The sequence below is a fragment of the Calonectris borealis genome, chromosome W (assembly GCF_964195595.1).
Source record: "Calonectris borealis chromosome W, bCalBor7.hap1.2, whole genome shotgun sequence".
Taxonomy (NCBI): domain Eukaryota; kingdom Metazoa; phylum Chordata; class Aves; order Procellariiformes; family Procellariidae; genus Calonectris; species Calonectris borealis.
In genome coordinates this window covers 26244811-26266315 of record NC_134351.1, presented here as the reverse complement: position 1 = coordinate 26266315, position 21505 = coordinate 26244811, and the positions used below count along the sequence as shown (strand labels likewise).

Sequence of the window (21505 nt, the reverse complement as noted above, 5' to 3'; positions counted from 1 at the left end):
ATGCAATGTGTACATTGAGAGTGTGGCAATGTGGAGGATGCAGTGTGTGCATCGAGGTGTGTATAGGGGCTGCAGTGTGTAGGGGATGCAGCATGCGGGGCCCGGGGGTGCCCCAGGCAGCAGAGCAGGCAGGAGCTGTAAGGGGGAATCACCTGGGGCAGTGCTTGGGAAGGACGGTGCGTGTGTCGGTGGGGGTAAGGAATAAAAGGGCCCACGTGGGTGCTCACAGCCTTGCACGGACACAGCTCAGTATTGCAGCAAGAGGCACCTTCGGGTTCCCCATCCCGCCTTGGTGGCCCAGCTGGGTCCCATGGCTCAGCCCCCCAGGCCCTGGGGACCCCCAGCTGCTTTAGAAGGGGGGGCATCTCCCCTATGGCGAGGCGCTGGCGGGAGTGTGGCTGTGCAAGGGGGCTGGGAGCAGTGGGTTCAGGGCAGGCAGGGGGTTCGGCTGGCTCTGGGTGCTCCTTCCACTGGGTGCCGGGGAGGCCAGGGGCTGGCAGGCAAACAGGATGCCTGGGGAGCAAGAGCAAGGGGGTTAGGGCAAACCCAGGGTTGGGGGCTCTGCTCGCCTGGCCCCCAGCATCCAGGCTGGGGAGGGTGGGACCAGCACCCCTGGGGGCTCCAGCCCCCCCGGGCTGCCCTCCCCATCACCCTTGGTGCCTCCCCCAGCCCAGCTGCTCTCACCCGTGTGGGGCAGCCTGTGGGGTGGCCTGGGACTGTTTGGCTGGCAGCCCCACATGCTGATTAGCCCTGACCTTTCCAGCTTGTTAAATATTTACGTCCTGAAGGAAAAGCCATTGATTTTAATTGGGGGTGTCTCAGTGAGGCAGACAGGGAGCTGGGGGGCACAGGGTGAGCTGCTTAGCCAGGTAGGTGCACACCAGCACCCCGAAGGAGCCTCTGCTCCAGCAAAGCACCCCAACATCTTCCCCTGCTCCCAACGCCCTGCTCTGCACCCAGCCAACCCCTGCACCCATCCAGAGACCCTCTGGGCACACCAGCATCGGGGTGACCCCAAATTCAAACCCTGCCTGCAGGACCTTGTGGAGGGGGATGACCCCAGGTGCCTTTTTGCACCTCAGCCTGAGTTCATCCATCCATCCATCTGTTCATCCATCCATCCCCCACTTTGGCCCTCCTGGGGGCCCATTTCCAGCCTCACTGACCCCCTCCTTCGCCTGCTCCCTCTCCCGAGGCCCTGCCACTTCATTACGATGGATTTTATAGTAAAGACATCAGACTGAAGGAAGGACTTGCTGGCCAGGCAGTGGCTATAAGTTATTGGATTTCCCGGCTGCAATTACACAGGCCAAGCGGCCCTTCTATTTACCTGTGTAGACAACTCCATTTATTTCTATTGACATGTTGATACTGCTAATGCCGTTGGTGGACAGGTTCAATGCGGTCTGCTGTCTGTCATCTGGGGAAAGAAAATACCAATATGAGCGTTAAGAGAAACAGAAACAAGAACCTGCCCAAGAGAGAGGAGCAGGGCCCCGGCCTCTCTGGGCAGTCCTGCTCCTCTCTGGCCGCGGCAGCTCCCTCCTGGGGTGCCAAGGGATGGGGTGACCCAAGTGGGGAGTTGCATCCTGCTACCTCGGTTGGAGATCTTGACGTTCATGGGGAACTGGGAGGCCACGGCCAGGAGGTTGTGCTGCAGCGCGTGTTGCACCAGCCACTGTTGCTCCTCCACCGTCAGGGCCACCTTCTTCTCTGGGGGTTCCCCCGCCTCCAGCTTCTCCCGCAGCTGCTCCGGCACCGCCACCTGCGAGGTGGCTGCCGCTTGGGCTGCTGCGAGATGGTGGCTGGCCAGTCCCACTGGGATAGCAATGCTTCCCGGCACTGGTGCCGCCAGCATGCTGTCTTCTGCAACAACCAGGAGAGCTCAGTGGGTCCCCCCATTGCCACCCCATCTCACCATCCCCAGCCGGTGACACCTCCATCCCAGTAGCAAGGGTGGGCCACCACCCCCAGCATCTGGGCTTGGTCCTTCTCCAAAGTCAGGAGAAATAAAGTTTTCTCAGTCCCAGAGAGGGACTAAATGTACAAAATTGTTCCTTTTTTCCCCAAGCAAAAAGGGCAAGAGCAGCTGGGGAACATCCCTGCTGCCGGAGTGGTGCCCATCCCTGGGGGAGACGCCCACTGAGGGGCAGACATGGTCCTCACCCACCTTTCTTAATGGTGTGCAGTTGGCTGAGCTGGCCACAGCTGTGTGTGGAGATGCTGAGAGATGGCAAAGGCATTTTGGGGGAGCCCAGCAGGGTTGGGGTGCCAGCCGGCAAGTAGTTGAAGAGCACTGTGCCTAAAGTCTGCCTCCGTCCCTCCCGCCGGTTGCTGTCGATGGCAGCTTGGAGCTCCCTGGGAGAGCTGAGTGCTTGCTTCTCACATTCGTAGGGGTACAGGTACTTCATGTATCTGCACAGGGAGAGAGCCAGGATGAGACCTAGCATCATGTGCCTCCCAGCCAGCCCTGCGCTGAATGGGGACCAGGGTGGGGATGGCATCTGGGAAGGGGCAGAGCCCTCCATCCCCCTTTGGGGCACCCCATGCTGCACCCCAGTGGGGGCTCTGGGACATCTGAGCCAGCAGATGCCCCAGGGTGGGTGCCCCCCACCCGCCGCCACTGCCAGGCTCTCACTGCGTGCGGAGGGTGAAGGCAGCACTGGTGATGGAGGTAGGTAGGTTGAGGCCCTTGGTGATCTCCCGCCAGATCTTCTTGTTGATGACTTCGACCAGGCCACCCTTGTCCGTCACCAGCCGGTAGAGCATGTACAGGTCCAGCACTTGCTTGGCCATGATGGGGATGCGGGTCACGGGTGTCCCTTCCAGCCACATGCAGGAGAGAGAAAAGGGTGCAGGGTGAGTCCACAGGGACCCTTGCTCCCCAGGGACATGGCCCCCACCTTGTCCCCACTGCCACTGCAGGTACCGGCTGTCCCCCAAGGGGAGACCCATCTCTCCATGCCCGGGTGAGCACCGATGGGCACGGGGGGTGCAGGCAGGATCCCAGGGTGCCTGGGAGAGTGGCGCCATGCCTGTGAGTGGGGCAGACCCTGGCGTGCTGGCACAGGGTTCCCATCAGTGGAGCTATCGGTGGGATGGGGGAGCCAGATATGCTCTCAGCTGGGATGCGGAGGCTCGTCAGGCCGGGCAAAGGGCCTCCTCCAGAGCCCCTTAGAAAGAGTCTTCCCCCCAACTCTTAGAGCTCCCTATAGAGAATCTCCCCCCGAAATGTCTCAGAGCATCCTAGAAGGACTCTCTTTGTTACCCCCTTTCAGAGCCCCATAAAGAAAGACCACCCCCTAAAGTTTATAGAGGGACTCACCCTATAACCCTCTCTGAAGAGGGACTCCTCCCATAACCTTTCTGGAGGTACTCACCCTATAACCTCCCCATGGAGAGGTTCTGTCTCTTAAAAATCCCCCTCAGAGCCCCATAGAGAGGGACTCCCCCATGAGTCCCCAGAGAGACTCCCCACCCTACAGATCCCCCCAGCAGCCCCCCAACTTCTTAAAGGCCTTTGGCACCTCCTCCCAAGAGACCTGACCCCAAATTCCCTTCAAGTGCCCCCAATAGAGACCCTGACCCCTGGCCCCCCAGCATCATCCCCCACACCAAGGCCATGGGGCAAGGGGACATGGGGTCATCAGGGCTCTGCGAGCCCAGCATGGACCAGCATGGTCCCCACAGCCACCAGGTCCTTTTACAAACCCCTCCCCACTTTCCCAGCACCCCCAAATAGCTCCATAGCCTTGCTCTGCCCCATGGCACCTCGGGGCAATGGTCCAGGCAGAGGCTGGGGGCTGCAGCAGGGCAGAGGAGGGACGAGCATCCCATCCTGTCCTGTCCCATCCCATCCCATCCCACCCTGTATTTATTCCTCCTGCAGGGCAGCAGGGCATGGGCGGTATCAGAAAGCCATCCATTTGGCCGGGGGAGGCTGTCACGGCCGCGCTTTGCCCCTCAAACAAAGCCGTCACTCACCGCCATCCTCCAGCATCCCTAATTTATGGCCCTGATATTGGCTTGGCTTCTTCGCATAAGCCTGAAAAATGAGCTCTTTTTATTCCTTTACTGAGTTCATTTAACTTTTTGTTTTGTGTCTGCATTGTTCGCCCAGTCGGGAAGGGGGAGAGAAGTTTATCCTCCTGGGAAAAAGGCAGAGATATCGACTCAATATCTGCTGGCAGTCCCTCACCAGCCCTGCCCAGGGGCTGCCGGCACCAGCCCCATCACCTCGGGGGGGCTGGATTTGAGGGCTCCCCATCACCCTGGCAGCTGCCAACAAGTTTGCAGGGTCTCAGCCCCCGATCAATGGCCCACGGACTTCTTTTCTCTTCCCCCCTCCCCGGCTGTGGCAGCTAATGAAAGCGTCTCGCCATTAATCTCGGGGCCACACGGGGCAGGCAGACAGTGCCTGTCCTGCTGACAAAGGGACCTGTCTGCATCCCTGCAAAGTGATGGCCCCAGCCCTGGCCAGGGCAAGTGGCACAAAAGCCCAGGGAGGTGCCACGGCCATTGTGGCGCTGCAATTAGCTCCTTGATTGATTAATGGCCTCATGTTATTGGCAGGGCCCTTGGCTCGGCGAGGGGACAAGGGGGCCCTGCAGACCCCCGGCGAGCAAATGCAGAAATAGTCTCCCTACGTCCCAGCTTGCCACTTTCAGGGGTGCCACGGAGGTTGGGGCATGGGGGCGATGTGCCCCACTGCCTGCACCCCATGTCTGTCCTGGTGATGGCATCACCCCCATCTCATCCCTGCTCCCCCAGATCCCTTCCAGCAGTCACCCCCACGTGCCACTGGGGCTGGGTGTCCCAGTGCCATGCCATGGGGTCCCTGATGTCCCCCCCAGTGGGGCTGTCCCCAACCCATTTTTCAGCCCCGCTAATTTTCTACCCCGCTGACAAATGCCAGTGCCAAAACTGCCCTGACAGACAGCAGGGGGGACGTGGCCCCTTTCATTAGGGCTCACCCTGGAGGCATCGATCCCCCCTGGCCTGCTGCCATCCCGGGGACACAGCCCAGGAGTCGCAGCCCCCTGCCCATGCATCCCTGGGTGCCCCAGCAGCACTCGCGCTGGCTCATGGGTGTTGCTTCTCAGCCAGCTCCCGATGGCCCCTGCCACCCCAAGGACCCCCGGGATGCTGTCCCTGTCCCACAGCCCCGCCGTCCCCTTTCTCTTTGCTACCCATCTCCAAAATCCCCCACTCCTCCAACAGGCACACACACACCTGCCTGCCCTCCCCTGGGGGAGGCGTGGGGCGGAAGGGATAGGAGCAGGACAGCTGGACGCAGAGGGATGAGGAGCAGCATTGCAGGGAAGCATTGGACTCCTTCTCTCCTCCCCGCACCACCAGGCATTTGCTTAATTAGCCCCGGCCCCAATGGCAAGGGAGTTAATTAGCTCTGGAGAGAGAGATAATGAAGCCCCGGAGCAGCCCATGAATCCTGTAGCTGATGGATGCTGGGCAGGGCCAAGGCAGCACTGATGCTCCTGCCTGTTCCCCCCAGCCTGCCCCCCAGCCCCTCACTGGGGACAGGGGGACAGGGGGGGGCACCTGTGGGGCAGTACCCAGCTCCCCACCTCCAGCCAGGCTCCAGCATGAGCCCCACGGCCACACCAGCCCCCTGTGGCACAGCCTCAGGCGACACGAATTTGTGGGGTCTCAACCTGACCCAAAAGCCGGTCACTGCTGCCCTGCAGGTGGGTGGGCACCCTCACCACCCTTCCCACGGGCATGGCTTGGGGGCAACTGCCCCTTTCTGCCCACCCTCGCCCCGCACACAGCCATCCCTGCTGCTCCCGTGCCCCCCCCAGCCTTCTCCCGTTAATTAGCTCAGCATTAACCTCTTCCTAGGGTTTACTGGCTATCGAGCGGCGTGTTCATTAATCCACACACCAGCAAAAAGCTCTAATTAACACGGCCAGCCACACGCCCGCACTCGGCAACTTTTAATTGTCACAAGCCCAGCTGGGGAGGGCCAATGTTAAAGCATTTATCGAGTCCCTGGGAGCTGGCTTGGCCCCCCATGCCAATAGCAAAGATTTCCAATGTGGCCAGGCTGGCTGGCGGGCCCTTAACCCCTGGGCACCTGGCACTGCCCGAATCGCTGACTCCACTCCTGCAGCATCAAGGGCATTGCTCAGAAGATCCGCTAATGGGCATCCCCATCAGGCACTGCTAATGGGCAGCGCTAACAGGCATCGCTAATGGGCACTGCTAAGGGCATCCCCACCAGGCATCACTAAAAGGCCCTGCGAATGGGCACTGATAATGGGCATCATTAATGGGCATCCCTGCTGGGTACTGCTAATGGGCATCACTAACGGGTTTTGCTAACAGTCGTCACCAAGGGGTATGCTAATGGACATCCCCACCGGGCATTGCTAGCGGGCATCCCTGCTGGGCATCGCTAATGGGCATCGCTAACAGGCATCCTTAAGGGGCATCGGCAATGGGCATCACCACCAGTCCCATCTCGGGGGTCCAGGGGAGCCCCTCCAGCCAGCAGGCACCCCGTGGTGGGGTCCGCCTGGGGCAATGGGGGCAAATCTGCAGGGTGTGAATTTGTGTATGTGAGTGTGTGCATGTGTGTGTGCATGCTGACCCAGGCGTGTGTGTGTGTGCGGGATGTGGTATGCACATTTGAAGGCACCCATAAGAACATGGAGGGGGGAGGCCCTGCAGGACCTGCCTGGGGGGCTCACAGAGACCTGCAGCAGCTTGGTGCCCAAGTGGCCTCGCTGTCAGCCCCCCCAGGCAGCCAGGGCAAGGGTGCCAGCGGCGCCCACCCCAGCCACCAACCTTTACCTCTCTTCTGCATGAAGCCGAAGAGGTCGTCCAGGAACTCCTTGCGTTTCGGGTCCTCATCCAGTTCGTAGAGCTGGAGGTGGGAGAGAGAGGGGTTAGCACTGCCGGCACACGTGGGCACGCGAGGCAGAGGGGGTCAATGCCAGGATCAGGGCCCCTGCCTGTGCCAGGACCCGGCATCACCCCTGGCCTCACCTGCCCACTCAGCCAGCAACAAGAGGCTCTCCCTGCACCACAGACAGGACCCCCCAGCGCACCTTCTGTGCTGGCAGTGCTGGGCTCTCCCTGTGCCCAGGGGCTGGTGCAGGCTGCCTACGCACCACTGACTGTTTTGCAGCCTTGCTGCAGAAATGCTGCATCTGTGCCTCAGTTTCCCTGCCCCTCGCCTTGCTAGGTGAAGAGGTGTTTCAGCCAGGAAGATGATGCCAATGTAGATGGAGCAGCAGCAAATCCCAGGCCCCTGGGTAGGTCCCCGGGACCAGGATGCTCAGCCCTGCTCTGGCTCAGCAGCCTCCCGGCACTGCCCAGTGCCAGTGTTTACCAGGTACCAGCATGGGCTCAGCATCCTCAATCACAGGAATGCGCATCCACCCGTGCGGGGGAGATGCTGGTCCCATCCTGGGGCAGGGCGAGCTGGCAAGGCCATGGTGCTGGGTGCCGGCGAGGGAGCCGCGTGCACCAGGGCTGACCCACGCGACTGGGGTGACAGGGCTATTGACGACCTGATAAGCACAGCCTGAGCCGTGTCACCATGAGACGGGGCCTAATCAATGGCCAGGGACAGCTCAAGGCGCCTCCACAAAGGGACATGCTGCCAGATCCTCCTCCCTCGGCTGGGCATGGGGACCCCAAATCCATCTTCCTTGGCTGCACATGGGGACCAGGGTGTGAGCACAGCAACAACACATCCCTGCAAGGCACAAGGACTTCCCGCAGCGGGATACGGGTGCGTGCGTGCAAAGCCAGATGTGCGTGCACTGTGTGCAAGTGCATGAGCACGAAACCACGTGTGCAGTGCTGTGTGTGCAGACACTGGTGCATGTATGTCCCAGCAAGTCTGTGGGTGCACCAATGCGTGTGCAAGCCAGTGAGCATGCACATGGTTGCACAGATGCACACGTATGGCTGTGTGGATACTTATGCGTGTTGGATGGATGCAGCTCTGGACACAACCCCCCAGGCTGAGCTGAGGGACAGCACCGGGGAGGTGAGCACAGCCCCTACACCAGGGACACGAAGCACCAGCTCCGTGAGAAAGTCGGGGCTCGCCTGATTCCAGCACAGCACCTGGGTGATCATGACAAATTGGAGCCTGCCAGATCGATGGCCCAGCAGTAAAAGTCAGAGCATATGAAGGAAAAATTAGCACCAATCAAAGGAGCTATAGACACCAATTCGTCCCAGCCAGCCCAGCAAGAATTTAAAGCCATTGAAAAGAAACAAAACTCAGCAGTCCAGAATGGATTTCCAAAACATATACAAAGACATGCAAGCTGGAAAACAAAGTCAGGCACAAAATAGAGTCGTTTAAAAACAATTGTGCTGGGAAAGGCCGTTAAAAACCAATAGAAAGGGTGCTCCACACAGCACATCCTTCACCAGGCAGATAAAGGGAGCTGGGCTGTGGGGATGTGTCAGGCTGTGGGGACATGGGGATGTGGGGATGGGGGGACATGGGGACACACAGGAATGCGGGGATGCAGGGATGAGATTTGGGGATGCTCAGGCTGGAGAGGAGGTGGGTTTAGGGAATTCTTGCTGATGTGGGGGTGGGCTGGGTCCTAGCAAAGGCTGGCTATGGGATCCAGGCTTCACAGGGGTGGCATGGGTGGTGGCATGGGTGGTGGTCTGCCACAGCCTCCAGGCATGGAGGGACCCCCAGACACCCCAGCCCTGAGGAAGGAGCCAGCTCCATCCCCTACCCAGGGCTCCTGGCCCTGCCACTCACCCTCCTCCTCCTCCTGCAGGGTGGGCACCACGGTCCCTTCCTCCCTTGCTTGGGGACACACAACCCCACATGAAAGCGCACAACCTTGTGCGGGTACACATAAGTTGATGTGACGAGTCAACGGCTCCATGTTCAGATGGAGATCGGTGACGAGTGGTGTCCCACAGGGGTCTGTATTGGGACCGGTACTGTTTAATATCTTCATCAATGACATAGACAGTGGGATCGAGTGCACGCTCAGCAAGTTTGCAGACGACACCAAGCTGAGTGGTGCAGTCGACATGCCTGAGGGACGGGATGCCATCCAGAGGGACCTGGACAAGCTCGAGAAGTGGGCCCGTGTGAACCTCATGAGGTTCAACAAGGCCAAGTGCAAGGTCCTGCACCTGGGTCAGGGCAACCCCCAGTATCAATACAGGCTGGGGGATGAAGGGATTGAGAGCAGCCCTGCCGAGAAGGACTTGGGGGTACTGGTGGATGAAAAACTGGACATGAGCCAGCAATGTGCGCTCGCAGCCCAGAAGGCCAACCGTATCCTGGGCTGCATCAAAAGAAGCGTGGCCAGCAGGTCGAGGGAGGTGATTCTGCCCCTCCACTCTGCTCTGGTGAGACCCCACCTGGAGTACTGCATCCAGCTCTGGAGCCCTCAGCACAAGAAAGACATGGACCTGTTGGAGCGGGTCCAGAGGAGGGCCACAAAAATGATCAGGGGGATGGAATGCCTCTCCTATGAGGAAAGGCTGAGAGAGTTGGGGTTATTCAGCCTGGAGAAGAGAAGGCTCCGGGGAGACCTTATTGCAGCCTTTCAGTACTTAAAGGGGGCTTCTAAGAAAGATGGGGACAGACTTTTTAGCAGGGCCTGTTGCGACAGGACAAGGGGGAATGGTTTTAAACTAAAAGAGGGTAGATTTAGACTAGATATCAGGAAGAAATTTTTTACGATGAGGGTGGTGAAACACTGGCACAGGTTGCCCAGAGAGGTGGTAGATGCCCCATCCCTGGAAACATTCAAGGTCAGGTTGGACAGGGCTCTGAGCAACCTGATCTAGTTGAAGATGTCCCTGCCCATGGCAGGGGGGCTGGACTAGATGACCTTTAAAGGTCCCTTCCAATCCAGATTATTCTATGATTCTATGTGAGTATGCACAACCCCTCATGGGCATGTACAACTCCACACAAGTGTGCACTACCCTATAAATGCACACATATCCCCCCAGGGGCACACACAAGCTTGCACAGGCACGCACAACTCTGCACAAGCATACATAACCCTGCATTGGTACGCACAACCCTGCATGGGCACTCACAGCCCTGTATGGGCACACACAACTCCACGTGAGTGTACACAACCTTGTACACACACACACGCACAACCTGCACAGGCACACATCCTGAGACAGGCACATACAACGGCGTCTGGATGTGCACAGCTTCCTACGGGCATGCACAACCCCAGGTGAGCATGCACAACCTTTCATGGGTGCACACAACGCTGCATGAGCGTGCACAACCCTGTATGTGCATGCACACATGGGCACACACCCCAGACGGACATGCACAACCCCAGACGGGCACAAACAACCCCAGATGGGTATGAACAACCCCAGACAGGCACAAACAACCCCAGACAGGCACAGACAACCCCAGATGGGTACAAACAACCCCAGACAGGCACAGACAACCCTATATGTGCATGCACAATCCCAGAAGGGCATGTACAATGCCAGACATGCATGCATAACCCTAGGTGGGAACACACAACCCCAGACGGGCACCCCCCCCGGATGGACACCCCCCCACCCTGCAGGGGCATACACCGCCCCAGAGCATCCCCCTGCCGTGCACCTCGGAGCAGCTGGGCAGGCCTTGCCTGGGGGCAGTTGTGCAACAAGAGCAGTGGCTCCTGCTTGCGGTGACCTATGAGCAAGGACCCTTTTAATCATGTTTGCATTGATATAATAAGTAACTCATTTAATGCCATCGATGTAACTATATTTCTCTATAAACAGAAGTATTAAACTGTCAAGCCCGGGGATCAATATCCCGCCGGTGCGCAGCACAGCTCCGCTCTGCCGACCTCGGACCCCCACAAAAGCCATGGCACCCCCAGTGCCACCCCACCTCTGCCTGGCACAGCCACTTGGGTGCTGGTGTGGGGCCAGAGCAGGGTGTCCTCATCCCCACCCTGGGTGCAGCTCCGGGGACCCTGCTCCCTCCCGTCATCCCATTGCCATGGCGACATCTTTATTCCTTGAGGGATGGGGATAACGGGGCTTGTCAGGCAGGTTAAAGGTCAGCAGGTCAAACATGGTTTATTAAAGGGACACGAATAGACCTTGTGCCCCCCTGCCTCCTCACAATGATTAAATAACATTGTTAGCACCTCTCACTCACCCAGGAGAGGCGCCTCTCCCGGCTCCAGGAGGCTTGTAGGGCTGGAGCTGGGGTCCCTGGCACCCCATGGCCCAGCTGATCCCCCAAACAGAGGAGGGATGCGGTGAGGTGCTAAGCCACCCCCCAGGCATCTCCAGGCTGCCCTGCCCTGGTCAACCCCTCCATGGCCCCCCCACAGCCCCGCTGCCAAGGGAAGTGATCGCAGCAGGACCCCTCACAGCCCCTGCTTGGCTGCCACCTCCTGCCGGCAGCGAGGGGTCAGATTGGCAACCAGGATTTAATCCACTTAATACGAGCCGTATTGATCCCAGACCCTGCTCAGCTCCCCCCTGCCTCGCACCCCACCCCCCCCAACCCCGAGCCGCTTAATATGCACCGCAGTGATTAGCCACAATGCTAATTTTTCCATCTGGCCGCTGCTCATGCAGGGAGCTCGGGCAATGTTCATCCCCATGCCGCCCCCGGGGTGCAGCTGCACGCCGCAGGTGGCCGACCACCGATAGGCTATTTTGTGGTCCTTGCGTCCCTCCAGAGCATCACTGCCACCTCCAAGCTGGGGATCCCTGGCTCTTTTCCAGGGAGATGGTGCACAGCCAGGCACTCGGACACTGGGGTGTCCCCCCTGGTGTCCTGATGGGATGGGGGGACAGGAAAGCTGTTGGTGCCTCAGTTTACCCCGCAGGCTTGCAACCACAGGGACTGGCCATTCCCAATGGATGCACAGCCCTGTGCACCCCAGAGTGCAGGGACCCCAAGAACAGCTACAGCCAGAGCCCCACCCCGCTCTCCCCACCATGGGGCACACACAAAGGAGCCAAGGGCTTGTGGGTTCCCCCCTGTCCTGGTTCCAACTGGGACAGGGTTAACTTTCTTCCCAGTAGCTTGGGGGGTGTGCTGTGTTTTGAGTTCGGTGTGAAAGGAGCGTTGATGGCCCATTGATGCTTTGGCTGTTGCTGGGTGATGCTTGCACCGGGAGGGGGGAGCACAGCCGGGGTGGTGGACCCAGCTGGCCAATGGGGTATTCTATACCATGTGACATCATGCTCAGTATAAAAACCAGGTGTGTGGGGGGGCTCGCCCCCCGTTCGTGACACGCGGTCGGCGGTCGGTGAGCGGCTCTGTTGTGCATTGCCTGCTTTGTGTATTCTGTTATTGTTGTTGTTCTCATTGTTATTATTACTGTTCTACTTAGTTTTATTTCAATTATTAAACTGTTTTTATCTCAACCCGGGAGCTTTTCCTACTTGTGCCCTCCCGATTCTCTTCCCCATCCCACAGGGGGGCGGTGATCGAGCGGCTGCGTGGCGTTTATTTTTGCTGGCTGGGGTTAAACCACGACACCCCCCATCCCCATGCCCGGAGCTGGGGGGCAGCTCACTCCCTGCCGGGCACAAACCACCCCCTGACCTTGCGAGCCACTGCTCGCCTCCACCGCCAGCCATTAATAAGTTAATGGTTACAGGACAGCTTTGCCTGGACGCTGGATGCATTCGAAGGCACTGCCATCTCATGGGGGGGAACTGCTCCCCTGAACCCACAGACCCAATGGGTGCCGGGGGGCTCGCTCACCCCAGCATCCCCAGCCTTGGCGGTCACCCCTGGCTGGAGCCCTCTCCCAGTGCTGCAGCTAACCCCCCCGAACATTTCATCGTGCTTAATATTTAACGGTGCTTTATAGAGCAGCAGGTTTAATCAACGCTGATAATGCGGCAGATCCAGCAGGTCATTAAAACCCCCTTCTCCCAGGAGAGCTGCCTGCTGCAAACATTAACCTGGCTTCGCGCAAGGTAAGGGACTGTTTGCTGGTGGCACTGGCCTTGGGACGGCAGCCCCCCGCCCACAGCCCGGCCCTGGGTTGAAGGCGGGGCTTGCAGGGTCCCCAGCTTCCTCCTCAACCTGTTTCACAGGAGGGGAAACTGAGGCACGGGGTGCTGGCATGGCTCACCCAAGGGTTGGAGCCACGTATCCGGAGGAAACGTGCTGTGTGGTGCCATCGTGGGCACCATCCACAGCCCCATCCCGCCATCCTACATCCATCCGTCTGGGGGCTGTGGTGCAGGGGGTGGGTCCCAGCGAGCGCGCGTCCCCCACGCTCGGCCCCTTGTTACTTGGTCGTGGTTGAACAGGCAGGGAGTCAATGAGGGGATTTGTTCGGGTTAACCTCCCTGACCTGCCGGCGCTTGCCACGCTGCCGTCTCCCCCTCCATCCCTGCCTTCCCCTCCATCCCTGCCTCCCCTTCCATCCCTGCCTCCCCTTCCATCCCTGCCTTCCCCTCCATCCCTCCCAGGGCGACTGGAGCTGGGGGACCCCTCTCCAGCACCGGCACCACCCCGGTGTCCCCCAAGGGACATGCATGCACACACCTGCTATATGTGTATAAGTGTGCACACGGGGCATGTGCTTGCACACGTGGGTGTTTGTGCATGCACACACCCGCTATAGGGCTGGGTGAGTATGGGGGTGCACACCTGGGGGGGGCTGTGCACATGCCTGGAATGTGCATTGGGTGCTCAGTGACCCCCCCGTGCACCTCCAGCCCCATCCTCTTCCTCCGGATGCTTTGAAGCGACAATGGAGGAAGGGCTGGTGGTCTCCCCCGCACCGCTGATCCCGGCCCCCACCGCTGGAAGAGCTGTGCACCCGAGCAGAAAGGGCGTCTGGGGCTGGTGCTTGCTCCCACCCCACCACCGGACACGGGATGTGAGCAACGGATCTGGGATGGAGCAGCTCCAAGCTGCAGCCCACGGTGGGGGAATGCGGCCCCGCCAACATGAGCATCCCCAGTGGGTGCCCTGCGCCCCAGGGGACAGGTCCCCACAGCCCCCATGTACAGTGCCCAGCATGCTCGCCCTGTGCACGCTCACACACCCAGCGCACCCCCACCCGCACACTCACACAGCCCCCAGCTTGCTCTGCACATGCACATGCACACGTCGTGTGCACGCTCTCCTTGGGCACACTCACCCCCAGACACGCTCTCCTTGGGCACACTCACCCCCAGACACGCTCTCCTTGGGCAAACACCCCCCCCCATGCATGCTCACACAGCCCCTATACATGCTCTCCCTCTGCACACACAGCCCCCTGTGCATGCTCATGCATCTCCTATACACTCTCCCTGTGCACACTCACCCATCCCCTTTACACTTTCCCTGTGCACACTCACACACCCCGTGCACACTCACACACCCCCTATACACTCTCCCTGTGCACACATACTCACCTGCTGTGCATGCTCACCTGTCCCCTACATGTTCCCCTTGTGCACACACCCCACCCACATCCCCTATGCATTCCCCCTGTGTGTGTGCGCGCGCACACAAACACCCCCACACACACCCCCGTGCATGCTCATGCATCCCCTATACACACGCTCCCTGGTGCATGCTCACACATCCCCTATACATGCTATCCCCTATGCACATTGACCCCCACGCATACTTGAGCTTGTTTCCATACCCCCATGCAGCTGCAAACCCCCGTGGGCGCCCCGGCGGGGCCGGATCCCACCTCCCTTGCCACAGCCCTGCCCAGCCCGCTGCCGGCACAGGGGATTTACCTCCATTATTAACCCAATTAGTGGATTAGTGGAGGCCCAAGCCAGCGAGGGGGTGCATCCCCCCCAACCCCCCCCACTCACATCCGATTCCAGGGCGGCAGCCAGGGAGGGAGCCAGGGGCATCCATGGGGTGGGGGCTCCTACCAGTGCTCCTCTCCTGCCCGTGGCACCTTTATTCTCACACCCTTGATTAGAGACCCCAATCCCAAGCCGTCGGGACATGGTGTCATGGCGGCTGCTGAAGCTCTCAGCATCCCCCGGACCGCAGCGGGGCTGGGAAGGGCCCTAGGGGGCAGCAGAGCGGGCAGGGGGCTGGCACCCACCAGGACCGCTCGGCACCTTGTCTGGGGGCAAGGGGTGCAGGGGTGGTCGTGGAGGGGGGCTCAGCCCCCAAACCCTGCCCCAATCACCCATGGGTCTATACGGCTCCATACATGGAGACACTGGTCCATGCACACATGTCCCTATACATACACACAGGTGTGTTCAGACATGCATGGGCACAGCATATGCATGTGGGCAGACACATGGACCCATACACACTCCTACACTCAGGAGCACACACATATGGGTCCATACACACTTGGCCACATCCATACACATGTGGGCACTCATATAGGTCCATATATACACACCAGCACTCACATGAGTTCATACACACTTGGGCACTTATATGGATCCATACACACACATAGGGTCTCCCAGGAATCCCTAGACACGTGAGCACTCATATGGGTCCACACACACACGCATCAGCACTCACGCGGGTTCAGACACACACAGGCACACCCCTACACTTATATGGGCATTTATATGGATCCATACACTCATGTCGGTCCATATGCACACAAACACACATGCCCAGAACATCCCTGTGTGTACTCCCATACCCCATCCGTATGCACCCCCAGCCATACCCCAGCAGCCCCCTGCTCCTGCCCTGTGCCCCTGCACTCCTGCTGGGCTGCCGGAACTTCCAGAGCTGCTGGAGCTGCTGCTGCCGCCGGGGATTAGCGCACTGACCCTTGCTGCCGCTGCCTCCCTGCTGCAGGTGGTCCCAGCCCTGGGGCAGAGGTCTGCCCACAGGTTTGCCAGCAAGAAGCCTCCAGGCAGCTGCGGCCAGGAACAACCACCACGTCCATCCATGTCCTCCCCCCACTGCGGTGTAACCCTCTAATTTAGCCCCAGGAGCCCTGCAGTTGTTGTTCCTGCACCTGGGTTAGGGCAGGGAGACCACCTCCCTCCCCCTGGGGTCCCCCTCCTGAGCCATCTCCATCTCCCCAACCCCACAGGAGAAAGCAATGGGGATGAAGGCAGGAGGGCGAGTGCCACACAGCCCTGCTGCCCCACTTTGGGATGACCCCGAGGCACAGTGAGGGGAACCAATGGAGTGGGACATCTGTGGCGGGGAGGGCTGCAACCATCTCAGAGCACTTTCCTTCAGGCTTTGAGACACCAGCGCATCCATTCACGGATGGCGAGCCCCCCTATAAATGCATGGAAAGGGCAGGTGGGTGCAAGAGGCAACTGCTGGCAGCAGGGACAGACAGGGCAGGAGCAGCACCACGGTGGGAGGAAGAATGGCCACGCCAGGGTTGGCCGAGGATGATGGCAAACAGCTGCTGGCAAAGCCAGCCATCCCCAAATTAACCACTGAGGCTACCAGACATCCGAGAGTCCCCAAAGGGACGTCTGGGGCTGACCCCCCCCAGCTGCTCCCGGGCACGGAGGAAGGAGCTCCAGAGGGGTCCTGATCCCCACCAACTGCAACCAGATGGGTCTGAACGCGCTGGCAGGGCCCTGGCAGAGAGGGCATCCTCCTGCCAGCGAACACTCTGCTGCCGGAGGGCTGGGCACAAAATCCAGGCATTTGAGTCCCTCCTGCCCGGGGCCTTCCTGCATTGCCGCCTCCGGGAAGAGCCAGGGGATGGAGAGGGAAGCCCCGTGTCCTGGTGCTGCTCTTCCATCGCTTGGAGGAAATCAGGGTGCCCGTCCCCACATGTGTGCATGGCTCCCTGGGGGCAAAAGCTGAATTCACGGGGCTGAGCTGGCTCCCGGCAATGCCAGGCTCTTCCCGGTGCCCTCCAAGTCAAATGCGTGACACAGCACAGCAACTTGGTGGCATCCCCATCCCCAGGGAAGGGGGGCTTGTGGGTAGTGCATGGTCAGACCCCGCTCGGTGCCCCCTGCCCCAGGACCAGGGGTCTCTCATGGCACTGGGTGCGGGAGACCTCCCGGACCTTTGCCCAGGTCTCTACCCATGTGTCCTTATCAAGTTTACATAGACCGGCGCCGGGGGCTGATGCAAGAGGCAGGGGTGAGGGGGTCTCACAACCCCATAACATCAGAGCAGCCCTCCCAGATCAGAGCAAAGGTCCCGCCAGCCCCCCCAAACCGGTGCCTCAGGAAACGTATAAAACCAGGGCAAACACATGGGATATTTCCCCAAAATGCTCCCCTGGATGAAGCAACGTTTGCCTATTAACCCTCGACGGGTTTCTCCACCGCGACCTCATCCTCTGCTCCCATTTTTAGCACCACTGTGCTGCATGGAAAACCCCCCGCGGCTGGTCCTGCACCCACCTCCCACCCCATCCCCATCAGGGCCCCCTCCTCGCTGCGGAGAGCCGGGGAAGTGGCTCCCTGCCCACCCTCCGCAAACCAGACAGGATTTAGGGATCCCGGTTCACTTAGCTGTACCCTCCGCCCAGGAGGATGACAACAAGGACAGACCCTGAGACCCATCCCGGGTGATGCCAGCGGTGCCATGTTGGGATGTGGAAGCTTTGAGCAGGGGGTCCCAGTGGGAGACACAGCCCCGGCTGCCGCGGGGTCTCTCCTCAGTTTCAGGACCCCCATGCCCACCCTGCCGGTGCCACGGCAGCTTGCGAGCAGGCACACACCACCCTCTGTGCCCCACAGCATTGCAATCCAGCCCCTGGGAAACCTCTGAAAGCCGGAGCATGGCCATCCTCCCTGCTCAGCCCTTGCCGAGAGCAGAGAAGCTGTTCCCTAGGCTGGGCTAGGCATGGCTCTGCAGCCTGGGGAGGGACTGGGGGACACACACGTTCCTCTCAGGCAGGGGTATGTCCCCTCCCAGATGATCACAGGGGAGGGACAGGAGTGACAGCCACCCTGCAGACCCAAAGGCAAGCCAGCACTGCAGCCTGCTCCAAACTGTCACCCCATACAGGGTAGCACCACGCAAAGGCAGGACAGGGATGGTCCCGGTAACTCCGTTCTGCTCTCCCAGTCCCATCCCATAAAGCCACCCAGAGGCAATCAGTCCCCTTGTCCCTGTGCACCCAGGGGGCACTGAACAAAAGGAATATCCCGCTGTCCCCTGGGCTGGCTGGGACATGCCACCTGGTGGGAAACCCACGTGTGGGTGTCTCTGGAGCAGGGACCATCGCCTTTCCGATCAGGGTTGGAGAAAAAAGAGAGCAAGCAAGCAAGGAGCCAGCTCTCACCCTGGGAAGCTGCAGCAGGATTTATCCCCCCGCCCCAACCTCCCTTTCAATCCATCTCCCCGGTATTCACACTGCACTGCCAGCTTTGCTCCTGCCCCACACGGGGAGCACAGGCAGCCCCAGCCAGGGGCAGGGCACAAGGCTGAAGGATGAGGCTTTCTCTCCGTAAAGCCTTCCCAGGCCCAGGAGGGAGGAGCCGCTTCCCACCTCCCAGCTGACCCCGGGAACCGGACAGTCAGCCTTTTTTTGCGCAGTGGGGTGTAACGTAACACTTCCCCGACGAGCTATTCGGCCTATGCAGTGCACCCACCCCGGCCCTCCCCGGGTTGCTTTTGAGGCAGTGTCCGGCGCTGGCAGCCTCCCCGGGCACGGCTGCGGGACACGCGTTGCCCACGCCCTGCCTGCACCCATACCTGCTGCTTCGCAGGTGGGTGCCCAGGGAGGCGAGCTCTGGCCCTTCCGAACAACCAGAAAGGGCAATCTCCAAACAGAAAGGGCAGTGTCATGGCCCCACGGCACCCGAAAGTCAGGTCCTTGCTGCTGTCCCCATCCCCTCCTGCCAGAGCCACTGTGGATGAGCTGGTAAGTCCCCTCGTCCCGCTGTCCCCTGAGCAGTGCCATCCTAAAAAGCTACACACTAGCTGCACAGGGACCAACTGCCTGCTCCGTCCCGCCACATCCTCCCTGCCACCCACCCTGCCACCAGCATCATCCCTCTCTCCCCCCATGATGAAGCCGAGCACTTGGGGAGTGCAAACATGACCTGGCGCTGTGCAATCCACACTCACACTCGTGCACGGAGCAGCTGCATGCAAACCAGGGCTTCCACAAGCCAGCAGGGATGGGATCCACACATGGGGGCATGTTATTAAATATGCAGAGGCCTTTCCTCCACCCTATCTATATACGAGTGCCAGGAGCCCTGTCTCCCCACCAGATCTCCATGGCACATGGGGTCCCCTATGCCCATCGGGAGTGAGGTGATGGGGCTGATGCACTGCTCCCTCCAGCCAATGTAGGAAATCAATGAGCAGCATCGACCAGCCATAATACGCCCCGGCCCTTGCAGAGACACAGGGAAGCTTGGCTCCGTGGCCTGCCGGCTCCTTGGGGTGACCACGCACCGGAGCCCTCGCCCTTGTCCATCTCTGCAAAACCTCCGCGGACAGGGGTCACCCCGTTTTACCCATCACGGAAAGCACCAGGGATGGAGTCTGCACGGGTCAGGGCAGGCACAGGGAGGTGCCTGGACACTGGGCACCCCATCATGCTGCGGGGCCTGGGGACAGGTATAGGGGACACCGGGGAGGTGGGGGACATGAGGCAGAGGTGGGATGGGGCTTGGTGGCAGGGAGATGGGGAGCACACGAAGATGCCTGTTGGCAGTGAGGAGCATTCAGGGGGTACCCATTTGGGGCAGGATGGGGTTCTGGGACAGGGGTGCTGGCTGAGGTGCACTGAATGTGCTTGCCTGGGATGTGGTTTGGGGGCAGTGGAGGGGGAATGGGGGGGTCCCATTTAGGGTGGCATGGAGACGATTTCTGGGGGTAATGGGGGTATCAGGAATGTCTGCTTGGGGTGGGACTGGGATGGGGCTTGGGGCAGTGGGGTTGCCCATTTAGGGTGGGTCACAGAAGGGGTTTGGGGGCAGTGAGGGGCATAAACCATGTCCGTTTGGGGAGGGCTGGACCCCGAGTTTGGGGGCCGTGGGGGGACACCGGGGCTGCCCACCTGGGGCAGCCAGTGCTGGTGCCGGGGCGGCGGATGCCTCCTACCTGCTTGAACTGCTCCTCATAGGTCCACTCGTGGTGCGGGGGGGGCAGTGGGTCGCGGGGCTCCCCTTCATCCTCCTCCTCCTCCTCTTCCTCCTCCTCTTCCTCCTCCCCTGCGGCGGCGGGCGGCGGGCGCGGGCCGGGAGCCGGGCGGCGGCGGGGGGCGGCGGGCGGCGGGCCGGGCTCGGCCGGGGGCCATCGGGGAGCACCGTCGGGGCTGCGGGCCAGGCGGGCCGCCTGCTGCCGCTGCAGGCTCTCCATCACCGCCGCCAAGCGCAGCCCCACCGCCGCCCCCGGCCCCCGCGGCGGGGCGGCCGGCTGCGGGCACAGAGTACGGCCTCAGCGCCGCCGCCGGAGGAGGAGGAGGGAGGGGAGGAAGCACCCCCCAGCCCACCCGTTCTCCCCTCCCCTCCCGTGGCCCCTGCCCAAAAGTTGGCCGCGGAGCCGCCGCCGCACCGGGCGCGGCACCCGCTGCCGGAGGGGCTGCCTCCCGCGCCGGGACCATCCGGCACCCTCCCCGGTCCCACCCAGCACTTTGTCCTACCGGAGACCCGGCCCTCCGGGACCTCATCCCCGCTCCTCCGGGGAACGCCCTCCCCGCTCCCACCGGGGACAGGTCCGACCGGGGACCCCCGTCCCTGTCTTGCGGGGAGCCTCCCTCCTCGGTCCCATGGGGACCGTGTCCTGCTGGGACGCCCCGCTCCCACCGGGGACCGCGTCTTACCGGGGACCTCCTCTCCGGTCCCACCGGAGACCTCCGCCCCGACGGTCCCAGCGAGGACCCTGTCCTACCGGGGACCGCCCTCCTTGGTCCCACCGGGGACCGTCTCCTACCGACCGCCCCCGCCTCGGCCCCGCCGGGGATCCCGTTCCGGTCCCGCCGGAGATCCCCCCTCGGTCCCACCGGGCGCCCTGTCCTCCCGGGACCCCCGTCCCGTTCCCACCGGGGCACCCATCCCGCTCCCTGTCCTACCCTGTCCGACCGGGAGTGCCCCCACCCCGCTCCCACCGTGCATCCCCGCGCTACCGGGGGCCCTCCGCTCCGTCCCGTCGCGGTGCGGCCGCGCCGGCCCTCACCAGGGCGGGTTTGGCCGCCAGGCTGGGGTTTTCCACCATGCCGCCGGCTCCGAGCGCCGCCCGGGGCTCGCCCCGCCGTCCCGGGGGGCACGGCAGGCTGCTCCGCCCGGTCCAGGCCCGCCGCTCACATGGCGCCGCGCCCGCCAATATTTCTTTTATTCCGCAGCAGATGAGGGTGGGTGGGATTTTTTTTCCTCTTTTCTTTCTTTCTCTCTTTCTTCCTTTTTTTTTTTGTTTTTTTGCAACAAGTGGCAGGCAGGCAGCAACACCCCTCCCCGCTCCCATTTGCTAGCGCACGTCAAGGGAGTCATCCGAGGAGGGCCGGGCTTGCGGCAGCCCCGGGACAGCGCCCCGGGACCGGCCCGCCGAGAGCCGGCCCGGGGCCGCCCTGAGCGGCGCCGCGGGAGGGGATGGGGCCGGGGGCGCAGGGGGCTGGGCGGGCCGCAGTGTGTGTGTGTGCGGGCAGAGCGT

At 61.3% G+C, this 21505-nt stretch overlaps 1 protein-coding gene across 1 annotated transcript; it reads right to left on the bottom strand.

Moving 5' to 3' along the window:
* Window positions 1–370: 370 nt before the first annotated feature.
* On the bottom strand, window positions 371–21073 carry LOC142074864 (AT-rich interactive domain-containing protein 3A-like). The gene is made up of 8 exons (XM_075135773.1): window positions 21035–21073; window positions 19961–20275; window positions 6814–6886; window positions 2639–2822; window positions 2171–2415; window positions 1597–1866; window positions 1331–1420; window positions 371–513 (listed from the first exon to the last, which is right to left on the bottom strand). The coding sequence occupies exons 1-8, from the start codon at window positions 21071–21073 to the stop codon at window positions 371–373; spliced, it is 1359 nt and encodes a 452-aa protein (XP_074991874.1).
* Window positions 21074–21505: the final 432 nt, after the last annotated feature.

Excerpts from the sequence above, each read along its gene's own strand:
- LOC142074864 (XM_075135773.1), bottom strand. The coding sequence starts at position 21,073 with ATGGTGGAAAACCCCAGCCTGGCGGCCAAACCCGCCCTG. Across the intron at positions 2,823-6,813 it reads CGGCTTCATGCAGAAGAGAG|GGACACCCGTGACCCGCATC; the intron begins GTAAAGGTTGGT and ends TGTGGCTGGAAG. Across the intron at positions 1,867-2,170 it reads ACTGCACACCATTAAGAAAG|AAGACAGCATGCTGGCGGCA; the intron begins GTGGGTGAGGAC and ends TGGTTGTTGCAG.